The 16317-nt window shown below is 45.5% G+C and overlaps 1 protein-coding gene across 1 annotated transcript; it reads left to right on the top strand.

Moving 5' to 3' along the window:
* The first annotated feature begins 107 nt into the window (after window positions 1-107).
* On the top strand, window positions 108-9965 carry LOC122946863 (rho guanine nucleotide exchange factor 3-like). The gene is made up of 12 exons (XM_044306724.1): window positions 108-785; window positions 892-949; window positions 1747-1800; window positions 2594-2701; window positions 2894-3055; window positions 3145-3207; window positions 4318-4414; window positions 6219-6295; window positions 6409-6666; window positions 6751-6921; window positions 7642-7831; window positions 7985-9965. Exons 1-12 carry the CDS (start codon window positions 718-720, stop codon window positions 8221-8223), a joined length of 1545 nt encoding a protein of 514 aa, XP_044162659.1. The 5' UTR covers window positions 108-717; the 3' UTR covers window positions 8224-9965.
* Window positions 9966-16317: the final 6352 nt, after the last annotated feature.

Below are 16317 nucleotides of genomic sequence, written 5' to 3'. Positions count from 1 at the left end.
ACTTTATGGTCCCGTAGTGGGTATCCTTAGGCTGAGCTTTTGATGGCCCAAGCGTGACCAATTTCAGGGTCCTTAGATCTTGAGCAGGCTGACCATCGGTCCAGCATTTGTAGGGGCGCCCATACCATGTAAAAGGCTCTGCGGCCCCCTGACAAATGAGCGAACACTCATTGGTCAGGTGAAGGAATCTTTAGCAAGACGCGCTGCCGGCAACGATGGGAACGAATGATCGCACAAACCCTGGTAGGTTATGAACGTTGACTCCTGATAATAATCCAGTGTAAACCTGCGTCAATAAACTCGCTATATGGTCGTTAGGACCATATATGGAGCACTGACTGCAAGCAGAGATCTTAAAATTGAGGAACAGAAACACCTGGTCTATCTGAGACGTTCTTGGAGATTCTACAGAATTCATTACTAGTTGCTCATTGTTTTCCCGTGAAGAGTCCGGCAGGCAAGAGGTCACAGTACTGGTACTATAGTGGAGTAGTAGAGATGATGTAGTGTTAATACCGTGTGATGCAACAAGGCTGTCGCCTTCAGTCAGGAAGTCACCGAGCAGCCCACAGACCCGAGGGTGGCAGCTTCGCTACGGGAAGTGATGTTTCTGGCGGCCACCTATGACAGGAAGATGTGGTCAGGGACGGAAATGTCAGTAAAGTAGCTTCACAATCACCGACGATGGAGCAGCGTTTACCATGACGACCAGACTTGATGGGACCCAGTGCGATGACCATGGACATGATGGGAAATTCTGAAGCTCTGGATGAAGGGGAGCCCTGGTAGGATTCTATGAGAACGTGATGTCCCGTCGGGGCAGGTTCCGGTGACTGTGGGGGTGCAGTGCGGGGTTAGATACGTCTGTGACACTTTTCCTTCCTCTTACAGGACCCCTGTGCAGAGAGAACGCTCCTTCACGGCCGGGTCTCTATCCGAGAGCTCAGGGGTGAGGCCATTTTGTTATTGGTGTATTGACAGTCCTTGCAGGGACTGCAGACTACTGAGCTGGAGTATCTAAGCTTGGTGTGTAATACTGTCAGCTGTGCCCCTGTATCTAAGCCTATCATGTGTGATGCAGTCTGCTGAGCAGCTGTATCTCAGGTTATCATGTGTGATACTGTCTGCTGAGCTGTGTATCTAAGCTTAGTGTGTAATACTGTCAGCTGTGCCCCTGTATCTAAGCCTATAATCTGTAATACTGTCTGGTGAGTCCTTCTTTCTAACATATCATGTGTGATACTTTATGCTGAGCTGGAGTATCTAAGCTTGGTGTGTAATTCTATTGGCTGTGCCCCTGTATCTAAATCTATCATTTTGATTTCTATGTGCAGAGCCGCTGTATCTCAGCATATCTTGTGTGATACTGTCTGCTGAGCTGCGGTATCTAATCCTATAATGTGTGATACTTTCTGCTGAGCTGCTGTATCTAAGCCTATCATGTGTGATGCTGTCTGCTGATCCACTGCATTTAAACCTTTTATGTGTAATATTGTCTGCTGAGCTGCTGTATCTAAGCCTGTCATGTGTGATGCTGTCTGCTGAGCTGCGGTATCTGATCCTATCATGTGTGATACTGTCTGCTGAGCTTCTGTATCTAAGCCGGCCATGTGTGATACTGTCTGCTAAGCTGTTGCGTATCCAAGCCTATTGTGTGTGATGCTGTCTGCTAAACGGTTGCGTATCCAAGCCTGTCTTGTGTGATACTGAAATCCCATTAGTGATCCTTTTTCTATTCCGTTGCAGTTGAAGAGAAGGAACCAAGGTGATCGCGCTCGGGCACAGGTGGCAGAGGAGAAGGTGAGCCACTGAATTTGGGTCTGGGCCTCCCTCCTGTAATGTAGGGATCTCACTGGCAGATGGGCGAGATGCAGACCGATAAGTGAATGAAGGTGGAATCGTCGTTCCACAAAGCCATTGATGAGTGTGATTTGTAGATTTCTGGGTTGTCATCTGAATATTGGTGGAGAAGATTCTGCTGAGCTCCTCGAGCTCTGGGACTTCCTGTATGAGGGTTAGTTTCGGTAATTTTAGGACACCTGAAAACCACATCCTCCTCCTTTTTAACCAGCGCGAACCCAGCGAGTGCATATTAGAACTGGGCGACCAAATCGTACCCGGTACTCTGAGGGGACAGATCCGGGAGTTCGCTATCAGACCTGGTAGACCTGATCAGTCACTTCTGCCTTACCCTAATGTGGCTCTCGTGAAACTACAATTCCCAGCATGCCCTCAGAGCCACAGGTTGGAGACAACAAGCTTCTACCCTCATAGCTGTACACTGCTAACATTTTCATAGATTTTGGCGCCATGTGGCACAGCATTGCGGTATAATTGTAGTGTTACAGCGAACCTGTGCCGCATCCTCATTATTTTCCTGTAGGGTATTTGACCGCACCGGTGCGTTGTGTGGAATAATGGCCTGTAGTGGGCACTCAGTAGAGCATAGGTGGTAGTCAGGCCGGGGCCCTGGTGTCCCACGGGGCCCATTGACGCCTATCTTATAAATCACATGTGATTGCTGCGGGTCGGGGGTGAGAGAGTTTGCATTTGCAGATAGGAATCAATGAATTGTTCGTCATCCTCCCTGCAGGAGCCCAGCAACAAGAGAGTCAAACCCGTCACCAAGACTTTGTCTGCAAACAGCACCCCCCAACAAGTGAAAGTCACCCCACTGAAGAAGCTCAGCTTGTCCATCCAGGTAATGGCGGATTCTGCTGCTTTATTCTTCATTTAATTCCCATGATGCCTCAGGACGGAGAGCACAGATTTGACGTCCTCGTTGCCCTCCGAGGAGTAGGCCTTGGGTGGTGGCCGAGCATTTCCTTGTTGGCTTTCTATGTTCTGCATTGACCCACCTTCACCCTACGGCTAACCTCTCCCATCTTTATAGCGCTCCATAGGCAGCCGGAATGAAAACCGCCTCTTCAGCTTCTCTCCTCGGACACGGAGCCGAGACAGCGGCTCCGCAAAGAAGAGAAGCAGCAAATTGTGGAGCGAAACATTCGACAGCGCGGGGGAGGAACTGTGTGCGCGTGAGATTAAGAGGCAAGAGGTACGGAGCGCTGCGGTATATATCGGCCCCTGTATACTGCAGCTGTCTATATATTACATGACATCAGTATCCTTCTATATGTCCTGCAGGTGATCTTCGAGCTGATGCAGGGGGAGCGCATGCTTGTCGAAGATCTGCACTTGGTAAAGAAGGTAACGTAAGTGTAGAAATGTATCTAACCCAAGGCGTTCACACAGCACGTCATCCATGAATAGATCTAGAGATGTCGGTCATCCATGAATAGATCTGTAGATGTCGGTCATCCATGAATAGATCTGTAGATGTCGGTCATCCTTGAATAGATCCGGAGATGTCGGTCATCCTTGAATAGATCCGGAGATGTCGGTCATCCTTGAATAGATCTGGAGATGTCGGTCATCCTTGAATAGATCTGGAGATGTCGGTCATCCTTGAATAGATCTGGAGATGTCGGTCATCCTTGAATAGATCTGGAGATGTCGGTCATCCTTGAATAGATCTGGAGATGTCGGTCATCCTTGAATAGATCTGGAGATGTCGGTCATCCTTGAATAGATCTGGAGATGTCGGTCATCCTTGACTAGATCTGGAGATGTCGGTCATCCTTGACTAGATCTGGAGATGTCGGTCATCCTTGACTAGATCTGGAGATGTCGGTCATCCTTGACTAGATCTGGAGATGTCGGTCATCCTTGACTAGATCTGGAGATGTCGGTCATCCTTGACTAGATCCGGAGATGTCGGTCATCCTTGACTAGATCCGGAGATGTCGGTCATCCTTGACTAGATCCGGAGATGTCGGTCATCCTTGACTAGATCCGGAGATGTCGGTCATCCTTGACTAGATCCGGAGATGTCGGTCATCCTTGACTAGATCCGGAGATGTCGGTCATCCTTGACTAGATCCGGAGATGTCGGTCATCCTTGACTAGATCCGGAGATGTCGGTCATCCTTGACTAGATCCGGAGATGTCGGTCATCCTTGACTAGATCCGGAGATGTCGGAGAGCCAAATCTTAACCTCTGGATCTACAGCTCTGCTGGCATAAGAGTAACTGATCTAAAACCATTATGGACCCAGGAGATGGAAGATCTTAATAGAGCTGGCCATAGGCATAACAATAATGACCCTACTGGGTATAACAACCATGAACATGTTCTGTACGGGGCCAGATTCTTTATGGTTTTGGTCTCATGACCGGTATATAAGCTTATTCATGTGTAGACCTTTTGATTTATCTCATCTTTCATGTTTGTTAACTTTTTATTTCTTGTATTTTTAGAATTACTATGAACCAATGTTAAAGTTGGCCATCATGACCCAGCATGAACTAAACCAGATCTTTGGCATCCTGGACACCCTTCCTCCATTGCACCAAGGTCAGTCTTCTGCAGGTCTGGGATGATCTCACACCCTGGAAGCAGTACATTACCTGATATACAGTGGCATGCAAAAGTTTGGGCACCCCTGGTTAAAGTTACTGTGAGCAGTTAACCAAGTTGAAGATTAAAAAAAATCTCTAAAAGGCATAAGGTTAAAGATGACACATTCCCTTTGCATTTTAAGGAAAACATATATATTTTTATATTTTACATTTTCAAAATAACAAAAAAGGAGAAGGGCCCGAAGCCAAATTGGGCCCCCTACATGGTTAGTACCTAGTAGCACCCCCTTTGGCAAGTATCACAGCTTATAAACGTTTTTTTGTAGCTGGTCAAGAATCTTTTAATTCTTGCTTCAGTGGTTTTCATCTGTGCTTCCTTGCAGATGTCTTCCAGCTCTGTGAGATTCCTGGGCTATCTTGTGTGCACTGCTCTTTTGAGTTGTATTTACAGATTTTCAATGATGTTCAGATCAGGGGACTGTGAGGGCCATGGTAAAACCTTCAGCAGATCAAGGGACTGTGAGGACCATGGTAAAACCTTCAGCAAATCAGGGACTGTGAGGACCATGGTAAAACCTTCATCTGATCAGGGGACTGTGGGGGCCATGGTAAAAACCTTCAGCAGATCAGGGGACTGTGAGGGCCATGGTAAAAACCTTCAGCAGATCAGGGGACTGTGAGGGCCATGGTGAAACCTTCAGCAGATCAGGGGACTGTGAGGACCATGGTAAAACCTTCAGCAAATCAGGGGACTGTGAGGGCCATGGTAAAACCTTCAGCAAATCAGGGGACTGTGAGGGCCATGGTAAAACCTTCAGCAGATCAGGGGACTGTGAGGACCATGGTAAAACCTTCAGCAGATCAGGGGACTGTGAGGGCCATGGTAAAACCTTCAGCAGATCAGGGGACTGTGAGGGCCATGGTAAAACCTTCAGCTTGCGCCTTTTGAGGTTGTCTATTGTGGATTTTGAGGTGTGTTCAGGATCATTATCCATTTCTAGAAGCCATCTTCTTTTTAACTTCATTTTTTTTTTACAGTTGATGTTATTTTTGCTTCCAGACTTTGATGAAATTTCATTGAATCCATTCTTCTCTCTAGCCGTGAAATGTCCCTCGTGCCATTTGCTGCAACTCAATCCCAAAGCCTGATTGACATGCTTAATGGTTGGAGCAGTGTTCTTTTCATGAAATTCTGTGCCCTTTTTTCTCTAAACATAAATTTTCTTATCGTGGCCGAAGAGTTTTATTTTAACCTCAATGGTCCACAGGACTTGTTTCCAAAATGGATCAGGCTTGTTTAGATGTTCTTTTGCAAACTTCTGATGCAGAATTTTGTGGTGAGGACGCAGGATAGATTTTGTTCTGATGACCCTTTCATGAAGGCCATATTTGTGCAGGTGTCACTGAACAGTAGAATGATATACCACAACTTTAGAGTCTGCAAAATATTCCTGAAGGTCTTTTGCAGTCAAGCAGGGGTTCTGATTTGCTTTTCTAGCAATCCTACGAGCAGCTGTCTCTGATATTTTTCTTTCAGACCTTCTCTTGACCTTCACTATTCTTCTTCTTAAATGCCATTTCGTAATTACAATTCAAACTGAGGAAATGGCAGCATGAAACAACCTCAAAAGGCGCAAACTGAAGGTGTTACCATGCCCCTCACAGTTCCCTGATCTGTACATCATTGAAAATCAGATATTGATGACCTACCCAGACGAAAGCACCCTTAAACCGCAGTCTCTGGTAGCAGAACCTTGTCAATCATCGTCACTGACTGCTTATTCAATAATTCCTTTTAGACCTCTTTGATCGCCTGGTAAAGTTACGACATGAGGATGGTACCGTAGAGCAGGTGGGGCCCACCATGTTGGATTGGGTGAGTATACTTTGCATTCTTCACATATATATTTCCAACAGCAGGCTTGATTGCTAAGCTTGCACCAGCATGAGGCTCCATGCGGCATACAGATGTGGTTCTTTGCTCTACAGCTTCCTCATCTTCACATCTACAAAGCATATTGCTGTAACCAAGTAGCTGCCAAAGCTCTGCTGGACCACAAGAGACGTAATCCAGCCGTGCACAACTTCCTCCAGCTGTGTCAAGAATCCGCTTTCAGTCGTAAACTAGATGTGTGGAGCTTCCTTGACTTGCCGCGGAGCCGACTGGTGAAGTATCCTCTACTGCTGAAAGAACTGCAGAAGCACACCGTGCCGGAGCACCCCGACCATGCCGCCCTGAGCCAGGCGGTGAGTCCGATCTTCTGGGGGGCCATAGCTAATAGATTATTTAGGTGATGGACATTGTTACCCATCCATCTACTCTTTGTCCAGGTGTCCGTCGTCCAGGCAATTATTAGTATGATAAACTGCAAAGCCGGGGAGGCTGAATGCGAATATTACAGGAAGAGACTGTGTTATCTGTACGAAAACCAGGGTGAAGAGGACGTGTCTCGCTCACGGCTCCTACTTTGTCATGGAGAGCTGAAGAACAATAAAAGCCAAGTGAGTGATCCATCATCAACCTCACAGGTGCATTAGATTATCGTTGGCTGAAAGTGCTGATTTTGGCGCTGTCTTACGTAGATGCCAGCCAACTGCTATTGAAGGTGTATGGGCACTTTTAGATCCAACACATGGTCACATCGGACTGCAAGCTCTGGACTGAAGCTCGCCATACACATTTGATTTCGGCAGGGCCTGTTGTGTATGGGACCTCCTGACTCGCAATAAGGCTACTGACCAACCATCTAATGTGTATGGAGACTCCCGACTCTCCCTCAATGTCCGGTAGGGTCGATAGGGATTAGTCAGTTGGATTTCAGCTGCCCGATCCTTTTTCTTCTCGGTGTAGGCCTCTGCCAGTGGCTTTCACCCCTCTCCCTGTTCAGGACACATGCATGCTCTGCTGAGCCGAAGATGCATGTGTCTGGAGAGAGAGCTGTCTAATGTGTAAAGCCAGCTTTAGGCTACTTTCACACTGGCGTTTTGGCTTTCCGTTTGCAAGATCCGTTCAGGGCTCTCACCAGCGTCCAAAACGGATCAGTTTTGCCCTAATGCATTCTGAATAGAAAAGGATCCGCTCAGAACGCATCCGTTTGCCTCCGATCAGTCTCCATTCCGCTTTGGAGGTGGAAACCAAAACGCTGCTTCTTGTAGAGGCTAAAGTTTTTGCACCCCAGACAGATCACCTATGTATGACCCCCCTTCATATTCCTCCCTTAGAGGCTCCATGTCTTCTTGTTTGAGACCACCCTTGTCCTCACACGCCTGGTGACGCACAACGATCAGCTCGAGTTCCAAGTTTACCGTCAGCCCATCCCGCTGCCCGAACTTGTCCTGGAGGATCTCTGTGATGGAGAGGTGCGGGTGGGAGGCTCCATACGAGGGGCTTTCACTACGGCCAACGAGCGAGGTAAACCATGTGCCTGTTCAGGTCAATGACGCATGAACTGGATGCAATCATTCGTCACTCTGTCCTTCTATGCCTGGAGAGAACATGTATATTTTGGGGTATCGGTGCTTTAGCGTGTTGTTTTTAATTATAGGGTCTCATTTTTATTTTCAGCCAAAAACTTTTTCCGCGTGAGTTTCCGAGATCGCTCCAGGGGACAAGCTCACACCTTACAAGCCAACGATTCCTTTAACAAACAGCAGTGGGTCAGCTGCATCCGACATGCTATGGTGGCAAGTAGGGAGCAGAACGCCAGCCCCGCCACCTCCCAGGACACGCCCAGCACTCTGATTAACCTCTCAGACCTAAGTCTGAACTGCCGTGAAGACCGTGACCAGATGGAAGATAGATAGAGGACCATATGTGGGACAAGGACCTATTGCAATGTCTGACGTATGAGTCGCTCCATCAGGACTTGGAGCCCCCCTCCCATTCCTCCATATTTCTTACTGTAATGATGTAAATAGTTTTTGACTTTTTAGTTTTTTTTCCCCACATCCTAATGTTGGGCTCTTTGATGGCAGGATGCATTATGGGATAGTTCCTAATCCCAGTAGATTGGATTTCGATGTGAATTTGTTACTTTACTCGGGGGTTACATCCTTTATATCATATGTGATACCTGTTGTTGTTTAATGCCCCTAAACCAGTGCTGGGCAAACTGCGGCTCTCCAGCTGTTGTAAGACTACAAATCCCATCATGCCCTGCTGTAGGCAGACTGGGCATACTGGGAGTTGTAGTATTACAACAGCCCATCCCTGCCCCAAACAACTCCAGTCCTCATCCTCTCTTGAGTAGAATGAATTACAGGGAGCAGATAGGATGAATAATAGATAAAAACATCACTAACCCAGATAGATTAGCGCCATCCTATGGGCAGCATCGGAGGCACCGGTAGGTATCCTTTCCTTTGACTCTAACATTAGACAGGTTGTGGACCCCTAAGGCTACTTTCCCACTAGCGTTTTTGTCTGATCCGGAAGAGATCAGCAAAAAACGCTTCCGTTATTGATAATACAACCGTCTGCATCCGTTATGAACGGATCCGGTTGTATTATCTTTTAAAATGGCCGGCATTACAAACATTGTAAGTCAATGGGTGCCGGATCCGTTTTCTGTTGTGTCCGAGAAAACGGATCCATTGACACCATTAACTTGCATTGCGTGTCATGCCGTATCCCATGCTTGCAGTGGTTCTCTCTCTCCAGTATGGGAAAGGAACCATACGGAATCCATTCTGGAGCATTCCGTGAAGTTCTGTCCCCATTGACAATGAATGGGGACAAAACTGAAGCGTTGTTCTCCGTCTGCCGGATCTCAATACCGGAAAGGAAAAACGCAGCTGTGGAAGTAGCCTAAGATAAAATTAATTAAAGGGGTTTATCTGGGATTGTCATATTGATGAGCTATCCTCAGGATAGGTCATCGGTATGAGATTGGTGGGGGGTCTGACTCCCGGGACCCCTGCTGATGAAGCTGTATGAGGAAGCTGCGGTGCTCGGTGAGTGCTGTGGCCTTTTCCTAGGCCATGTGACATCACGTTCATCGGTCACGTGGCCTAGTTGCAACTCGGCCCCGTTCAAGTGAACGGAGCTGAGCGTCAACACCAAGCACGGCCACTATCTAATGGACGACGCTGTGCTTAGTAGGTAGAGAGGAGGGGGCTGCGGCACTCACCGGAGAGCTGCGGTCTCTTCCAACAGCTGATTGGCAGGGGGCTCAGGAGTCGGACCCCCGCCGATCTCGAGCGTAGGTCATGAATTATAATCACAGAAAACCTCCTTAAGGCCAGGAATACGTATAAACTAAAGAATCTAGCTCACCTGGGAAAATGGCAAGGGCAGCGTAAAGTCCGGGAGATGCGACAATTTTGTAAAAAGTCGCAAACTCATAGGATGCGAACCAATAATGGACAACTATTACATAAACAGTTCAAATACAGGACCACCCAGGATCCAAATTGCAAAGTTACAGATGAAGACCTACATCTGGAATATTAGATGGCATTATACATGTACTTCTATCAATGTGTCTGTATACGCTGATACGATCTCGTTACAGCCTACTGTAGTCAATAAAAGACGCGGGAATGATGACTGTCTGTCTTCTGTGCTCTTTCTTATTGTTATTTCAGAAGAAACGCAAATTTTACACTCTTAACCCTATAAGATACCTGAGGTTTTTTTTTCGTTTTCAAATTTTTTCCCCCTATTTTCCGAGAGTCATAACTTTTTTATATTTCCAGTCACATAGCTGTATGAGGGCTTATTTTTTGCGGCATAAGTTGTACTTTCTAATAACACCATTAAAGGGCTTCTGTCACCCCACTAAAGTAATATTTTTTTTTGGGCTACTTAAATTCCTTCTACTGCGATATATCAATATAAAATGCTCTTACTCATTTTCGTTCAGCAGTTTCTTAAAAAAACTGACTCTTATAATATGCAAATGACCTCTCTACCAGCAAGTAGGGCGGTTACTTGCTGGTAGCAGCTGCATCCTCCTTTCATAAAGACGCCCCCTCCTCATGTTGATTGACAGGGCCAGCGAACGCACTCGTCCTCTGGCTAGCCCTGTCTGCGTTCAAAATCTGGCGCCTGCACCGTACCGGTCTTCAGTCGGCGCAGGCGCACTGAGAGGAGGACGCTCGCTCGGCCGCTCCTTCCTCAGTGCGCCTGCGCCGGGTGTAGATGTGACGTCATCGGCGCAGGCGCATTGAGGATGGAGCGGCCGAGCGAGTGTCTCGTCACCGCTGCTTCCTGTGGGCTTAAAGTCTGACATTCCGTCTGTGACCATGTGCACCACTGCAACCATTCACTGGCCTCAGCGATGTGTCGTGACTGCTAGTTGTCGGGGATATAAAGCAAATGGCTTTATATAAAAGAAAGGATCAAAGGAAAAATTTCAAAGGGTATTGATCCTCGAGGTGGACATATAAAACACCTCAAAAATAGATCTTTGTTAATTTAATTATGTTGTGCAATCAGTAAATCATGGTACAAGTGTCTATGCAAAAATATAAATTATTTATTATACAATAACTTAAATACAATCATAGCTTAATCAGTGTAAAGTTCAATAATACACAGTGATATGCAGTACCCAAAATTTGCCACTAGATGGCACCAACACAAATACCAGCGTGTACAACACAGTACCTCTCAGACAGAAGAATATAATACAATCCGTCTCGACAACAATTTTTCGATATAAAAACGTAATAATGTTAAAGGATAGATACGAACGCTTGCTCTGCACAAACCATGACAAATCTCGGATAATCGGGTAGGATGGTCACACAACTTATAAATTATCATGCCTGGTATTGACTATGGATTGAAATTATTCAATCGGAGAGTTAAAGGTACCTCTGAAATCAATATTTAGGTCTTTTATTCAGTAATATGCATCTTTCCTGAATAGTGACAATATTGATGTAGCACTTTTAACAACTATGCATAATATAGTACAACTACAGTACACTCGTATGTTTTATACTATACAAATCTTGGGTTTCTGCCTTTAGCTGGAACCTTGCAATCTCTTTACCTCCTCATCATCCGCTAACTTTTGTGACTGTGCTGCTGTAGAGTATCCAGGAAACACAAAAATTTATTTACCTGAAATTTTCATTTCCTGTAGTCCATACGCAGCACAACTTTTGAGCCTCTGCTGCTGTAGGACATCCAGGAAAATGAAAATATATTTACCTCAAATTTTAATTTCCTGTAGACTCTACAGCAGCACAGTCACAAAAGTTGTGCTGTCTATGGACTAAAGGAAATAAAAATTTCAGATAAATAAAATACATTTTTGCTTTCCTGGATGAACTACAGGAAATGCCTCAGCTTGCACCAGGACCACTTTATGGGCCAGTCTGTAGAAGCTCCCACTAGGGGCGATGCTCTGTTGGATCTGGTAATCTCTAATGATGCCGAGCTTGTTGGAAATGTTACTGTTCGAGAAACACTAGGTAATAGTGACCACAATATAATTATATTCCCCCTAAATTATAAGAAGCAAACTCTATCAGGCAGAGCAAAGACACAAAAAAGGGCATTTGAAAAAAACGAATCTGAGGGGTCAGGTGTAGGGTTTGAAGTTTACAAAGGGCCTAATGAAATCTGTAAAAAGAAGATAACATTAGCAAAAATACAAAACGAACAGCAGGTGGCAAAAGAGAGCAAAACAAATCCCCAAAAATTATTTAAATATATAAATGCCAAAAAACAGGGTCTGAGCAGGTAGGTCCCCTAAATAATGGTAAAGGGGGTTTATTCACTGAAGATAAGGAAAAGGTACAGTTACTAAATGTTTTTTTTAGCTCTGTATACAAAACAAGAGAAAGGAGCTGATATCTGTGGTGCTGGGGCTGTTAGTACATCCTGTAACATACTCAATTGGCTAACTGTAGATATGGTCCAAGAGAAGTTAAATAAGGTAAATGTGAACAAGGCTCCGGGTCCAGATGGATAACACCCAAGAGTGCTTACAGAGCTCAGTTCAGTCATTGCTGTGCCCCTGTTTATAATTTTTAAAGATTCTCTAGGTACTGGTACAGGGCCACGTGATTGGCGCAAAGCAAATGTGGTGCCCATATTCAAAAAAGGATCTAGGTCCTCTACATGTAATTATAGACCAGTTAGTTTAACTTCTGTTGTGGACTATATACTCTTAAGGGACTATATACAAGAGTGTGTGACTATAAATAATAAGTGATAACCAGCATGGGTTTACGAAGGACAGAAGTTGTCAGACTAACCTGATTTGTTTTTATGAGGAGGTGAGTAGTAGCCTGCCCAGAGGGGCAGCTGTGGATGTAGTGAGGCGAGTAGAAGCCTGGACAGAAGGGACGGCTGTGGATGTAGTGAGGCGAGTAGAAGCCTGGACAGAGGGGCGGCTGTGGATGTAGTGAGGTGAGTAGAAGCCTGGACAGAGGGGCGGCTGTGGATGTAGTGAGGCGAGTAGTAGCCTGGACAGAGGGGCGGCTGTGGATGTAGTGAGGCGAGTAGAAGCCTGGACAGAGGGGCGGCTGTGGATGTAGTGAGGCGAGTAGAAGCCTGGACAGAGGGGTGGCTGTGGATGTAGTGAGGTGAGTAGTAGCCTGGACAGAGGGGCGGCTGTGGATGTAGTGAGGCGAGTAGAAGCCTGGACAGAGGGGCGGCTGTGGATGTAGTGAGGCGAGTAGAAGCCTGGACAGAGGGGCGGCTGTGGATGTAGTGAGGCGAGTAGAAGCCTGGACAGAGGGGTGGCTGTGGATGTAGTGAGGTGAGTAGTAGCCTGGACAGAGGGGCGGCTGTGGATGTAGTGAGGTAAGTAGTAGCCTGCACAGAGGGGCAGCTGTGGATGTAGTGAGGTAAGTAGTAGCCTGGACAGAGGGGCGGCTGTAGATCTAGTGTTTCTGGATTTTGCAAAGGCTTTTGATACTGTCCCTCATAGATCTTTAATAGGTAAAGTAAGGTCTACAGGCTTGAAAAGTACAGTCTGTAATTGGATTGAAAACTGGCTGAAGGCCCGTGTCCAGAGAGTTGTGGTCAATGTCTCTTATTCAGAATGGTCCTGGGTTATAAGTGGTGTACCCCAAGGATTAGGGCCGGGCCCTCTGTTATTTCATTTATTTATTAATGATATCGAGGATGGGACTATAAGCAACATTTCTATTTTTGCAGATGACCCTAAGCTATGTAGTATTGTACAGTCTATGGAAGATGTCCAAGTCTGGCAACACATGGTGTGATCTGACATGTTTCCCGTTTGGATCAAATAACTTCTGCGTTGTTTCTGGTGCCTACCTCACCTTCTTTCCCCAGGTGTGGCTATTAGGGTAATTTGACCTTATCTATTTATAGTTGCTTCTCCCACAATGCTGTGCGGTTTATAGCTTCTGTTTGGACCTTTGGATAGATTGTGGCTGGATCTCGGCTGAGTTCCTGGTGCTTCCATTGCTTTTTTGAAGTTAAGTCTTTCCTTTCCCTTTTGTATTTGTTTGGGTTCTGTGTGTTGCATTTCCATATTGTTTGTATTAGGCCTGAAGGAGACTCCTGTTCGTCCTTCCTTTTGGAGGAACAGGTAGTCTCGTCCCTGCCATTAGTACCTGGGTCCTATAGGGCTAGATAGGACTCTAGGTATTCCTGCATATGAACTCACCTACCTTTGGGTCTGTTCATACTGGTAGTCAGTCAGGATTTGGTTAGGGTTTTCACTAGGAGGTGTCCATCTTCCTTTCTTAGTTCTCAGGCCTGATTCCCTGTTCCCCCCTTCCCTTTTATGCTCAGTGTGGTGTTTCCCTCCCACACCGAAGTGTGACATACTCTGAGTAATTGGGCAAATGAGGTTCAATGTGGATAAATGTAAAGTTCTGCATCTCGGTAGTAATAATCTCTGTGCTTCATGTGTCCTAGGGGAGGTAACACTGGGAGAGTCACTTATAGAGAAGTATTTGGGTGTCCTTGTGGATGGTAGATTAAATTACAGCATACAATGTCAATCAGCTGCTTCTAAGGCCACCAGGATATTGTCATGCATTAAACGAGGCATGGACCTGCGGGGCAGGAATGTAATATTACTTCTTTACAAAGCGTTGGTGCGGCCTCATCTGGAATATGCAGTTCAGTTCTGGGCACCAGTCCATAGAAAGGACGCCCTGGAGCTGGAAAAAGTACAGAGGAGAGCGACTAAACTGATAAGGGGCCCGGAGGGTCTTAGTTATGAAGAAAGATTAAAATTAAAAGAATTACATTTATTTAGTCTTGAGAAGAGACGTCTAAGGGGGGGACATGATTAACCTGTACAAATACAGTCATGTGAAAAAATTAGGACACCCTTTGAAAGCATGTGGTTTTTTGTAACATTTTTAATAAAAGGTTATTTCATCTCCGTTTCAACAATACAGAGAGATTAAAGTAATCCAACTAAACAAAGAAAACTGAAGAAAAGTCTTTTCCAGATCTTCTGTAAATGTCATTCTACAAAAATGCCTATTCTAACTGAGGAAAAAGATAGGACACCCTCACATGTATTCCCTCTTAAATTGGCTCAGATCTCACACGGGTATATCACACCAGGTGCACATAATTAGTAGATCGTTACTCTGCATGTTGAATGAGGCTTGCCCTATTTAAACCTCAGACATTTAGTTTGGTGTGCTCCTGACTGTTGAAGTGAGAGTGAGCACCATGGTGAGAGCAAAAGAGCTGTCAGAGGACTTCAGAAAAAAGATTGTAGCAGCCTATGAGTCTGGGAAGGGATTTAAAAAGATCTCAAAAGATTTTGAAATCAGCCATTCCACTGTCCGGAAGATAGTCTACAAGTGGAGGGCTTTCAAAACAACTGCCAACATGCCCAGGACTGGTCGCCCCAGCAAGTTCACCCCAAGAGCAGACCGCAAGATGCTAAAAGAGGTCTCCAAAAACCCTAAAGTGTCATCTCGAGAACTACAGCAGGCTCTGGCTACTGTTGATGTAGAAGTACATGCCTCTACAATCAGAAAGAGACTGTACAAGTTTAACTTGCATGGGAGGTGTGCAAGGAGGAAACCTTTGCTTTCCAAGAGAAACATCGAGGCCAGACTGACATTTGCCAGAGATAAAGTTGACAAAGACCAGGACTTCTGGAATAATGTTCTTTGGACAGATGAGTCCAAAATTGAATTATTTGGACACAACAGCAGAGGACATGTTTGGCGTAAACCAAACACAGCATTCCAAGAAAAGAACCTCATACCAACTGTGAAGCATGGAGGTGGAAGTGTCATGGTTTGGGGCTGCTTTGCTGCAGCAGGACCTGGTCAGCTCACCATCATAGAATCCACGATGAATTCTACTGTGTATCAGAAGGTGCTTGAAGAACATGTGAGACCATCAGTTAGAAAATTAAAGCTGAAGCGGAACTGGACCATGCAACATGACAATGACCCAAAACATACTAGTAAATCAACCAAAGATTGGCTGAAAAAGAAGAAATGGAGAGTCCTGGAATGGCCAAGTCAAAGTCCAGATTTGAATCCCATTGAGATGCTGTGGGGTGACTTGAAAAGGGCTGTACGTGCAAGAAACCCCTCAAACATCTCACAGCTGAAAAAGTTCTGCATTGAGGAGTGGGGTAAAATTTCCTCAGACCGATGTCGAAGACTGGTAGATGGCTACAAGAACCGTCTCACTGCAGTTATTTCAGCCAAAGGAGGTAACACTCGCTATTAGGGACAAGGGTGTCCTATCTTTTTCCTCAGTTAGAATAGGCATTTTTGTAGAATGACATTTACAGAAGATCTTGAAAAGACTTTTCTTCAGTTTTCTTTGTTTAGTTGGATTACTTTAATCTCTCTGTATTGTTGAAACGGAGATGAAATAACCTTTTATTAAAAATGTTACAAAAAACCACATGCTTTCAAAGGGTGTCCTAATTTTTTCACATGACTGTATATAAATAGGCCATACAAAAAATACTG

The sequence above is a fragment of the Bufo gargarizans genome, chromosome 9 (assembly GCF_014858855.1).
Source record: "Bufo gargarizans isolate SCDJY-AF-19 chromosome 9, ASM1485885v1, whole genome shotgun sequence".
Taxonomy (NCBI): domain Eukaryota; kingdom Metazoa; phylum Chordata; class Amphibia; order Anura; family Bufonidae; genus Bufo; species Bufo gargarizans.
The sequence above is the reverse complement of the archived record's forward strand: the minus strand, read 5'-3'. Positions and strand labels throughout refer to the sequence as shown.

Coding starts and splice junctions, on each gene's coding strand:
- LOC122946863 (XM_044306724.1), top strand. CDS start 718: ATGGGACCCAGTGCGATGACCATGGACATGATGGGAAATTCTGAAGCT. Junction 2,702..2,893: donor AGCTCAGCTTGTCCATCCAG/GTAATGGCGGAT, acceptor CCATCTTTATAG/CGCTCCATAGGCAGCCGGAA. Junction 3,208..4,317: donor ATCTGCACTTGGTAAAGAAG/GTAACGTAAGTG, acceptor TTGTATTTTTAG/AATTACTATGAACCAATGTT.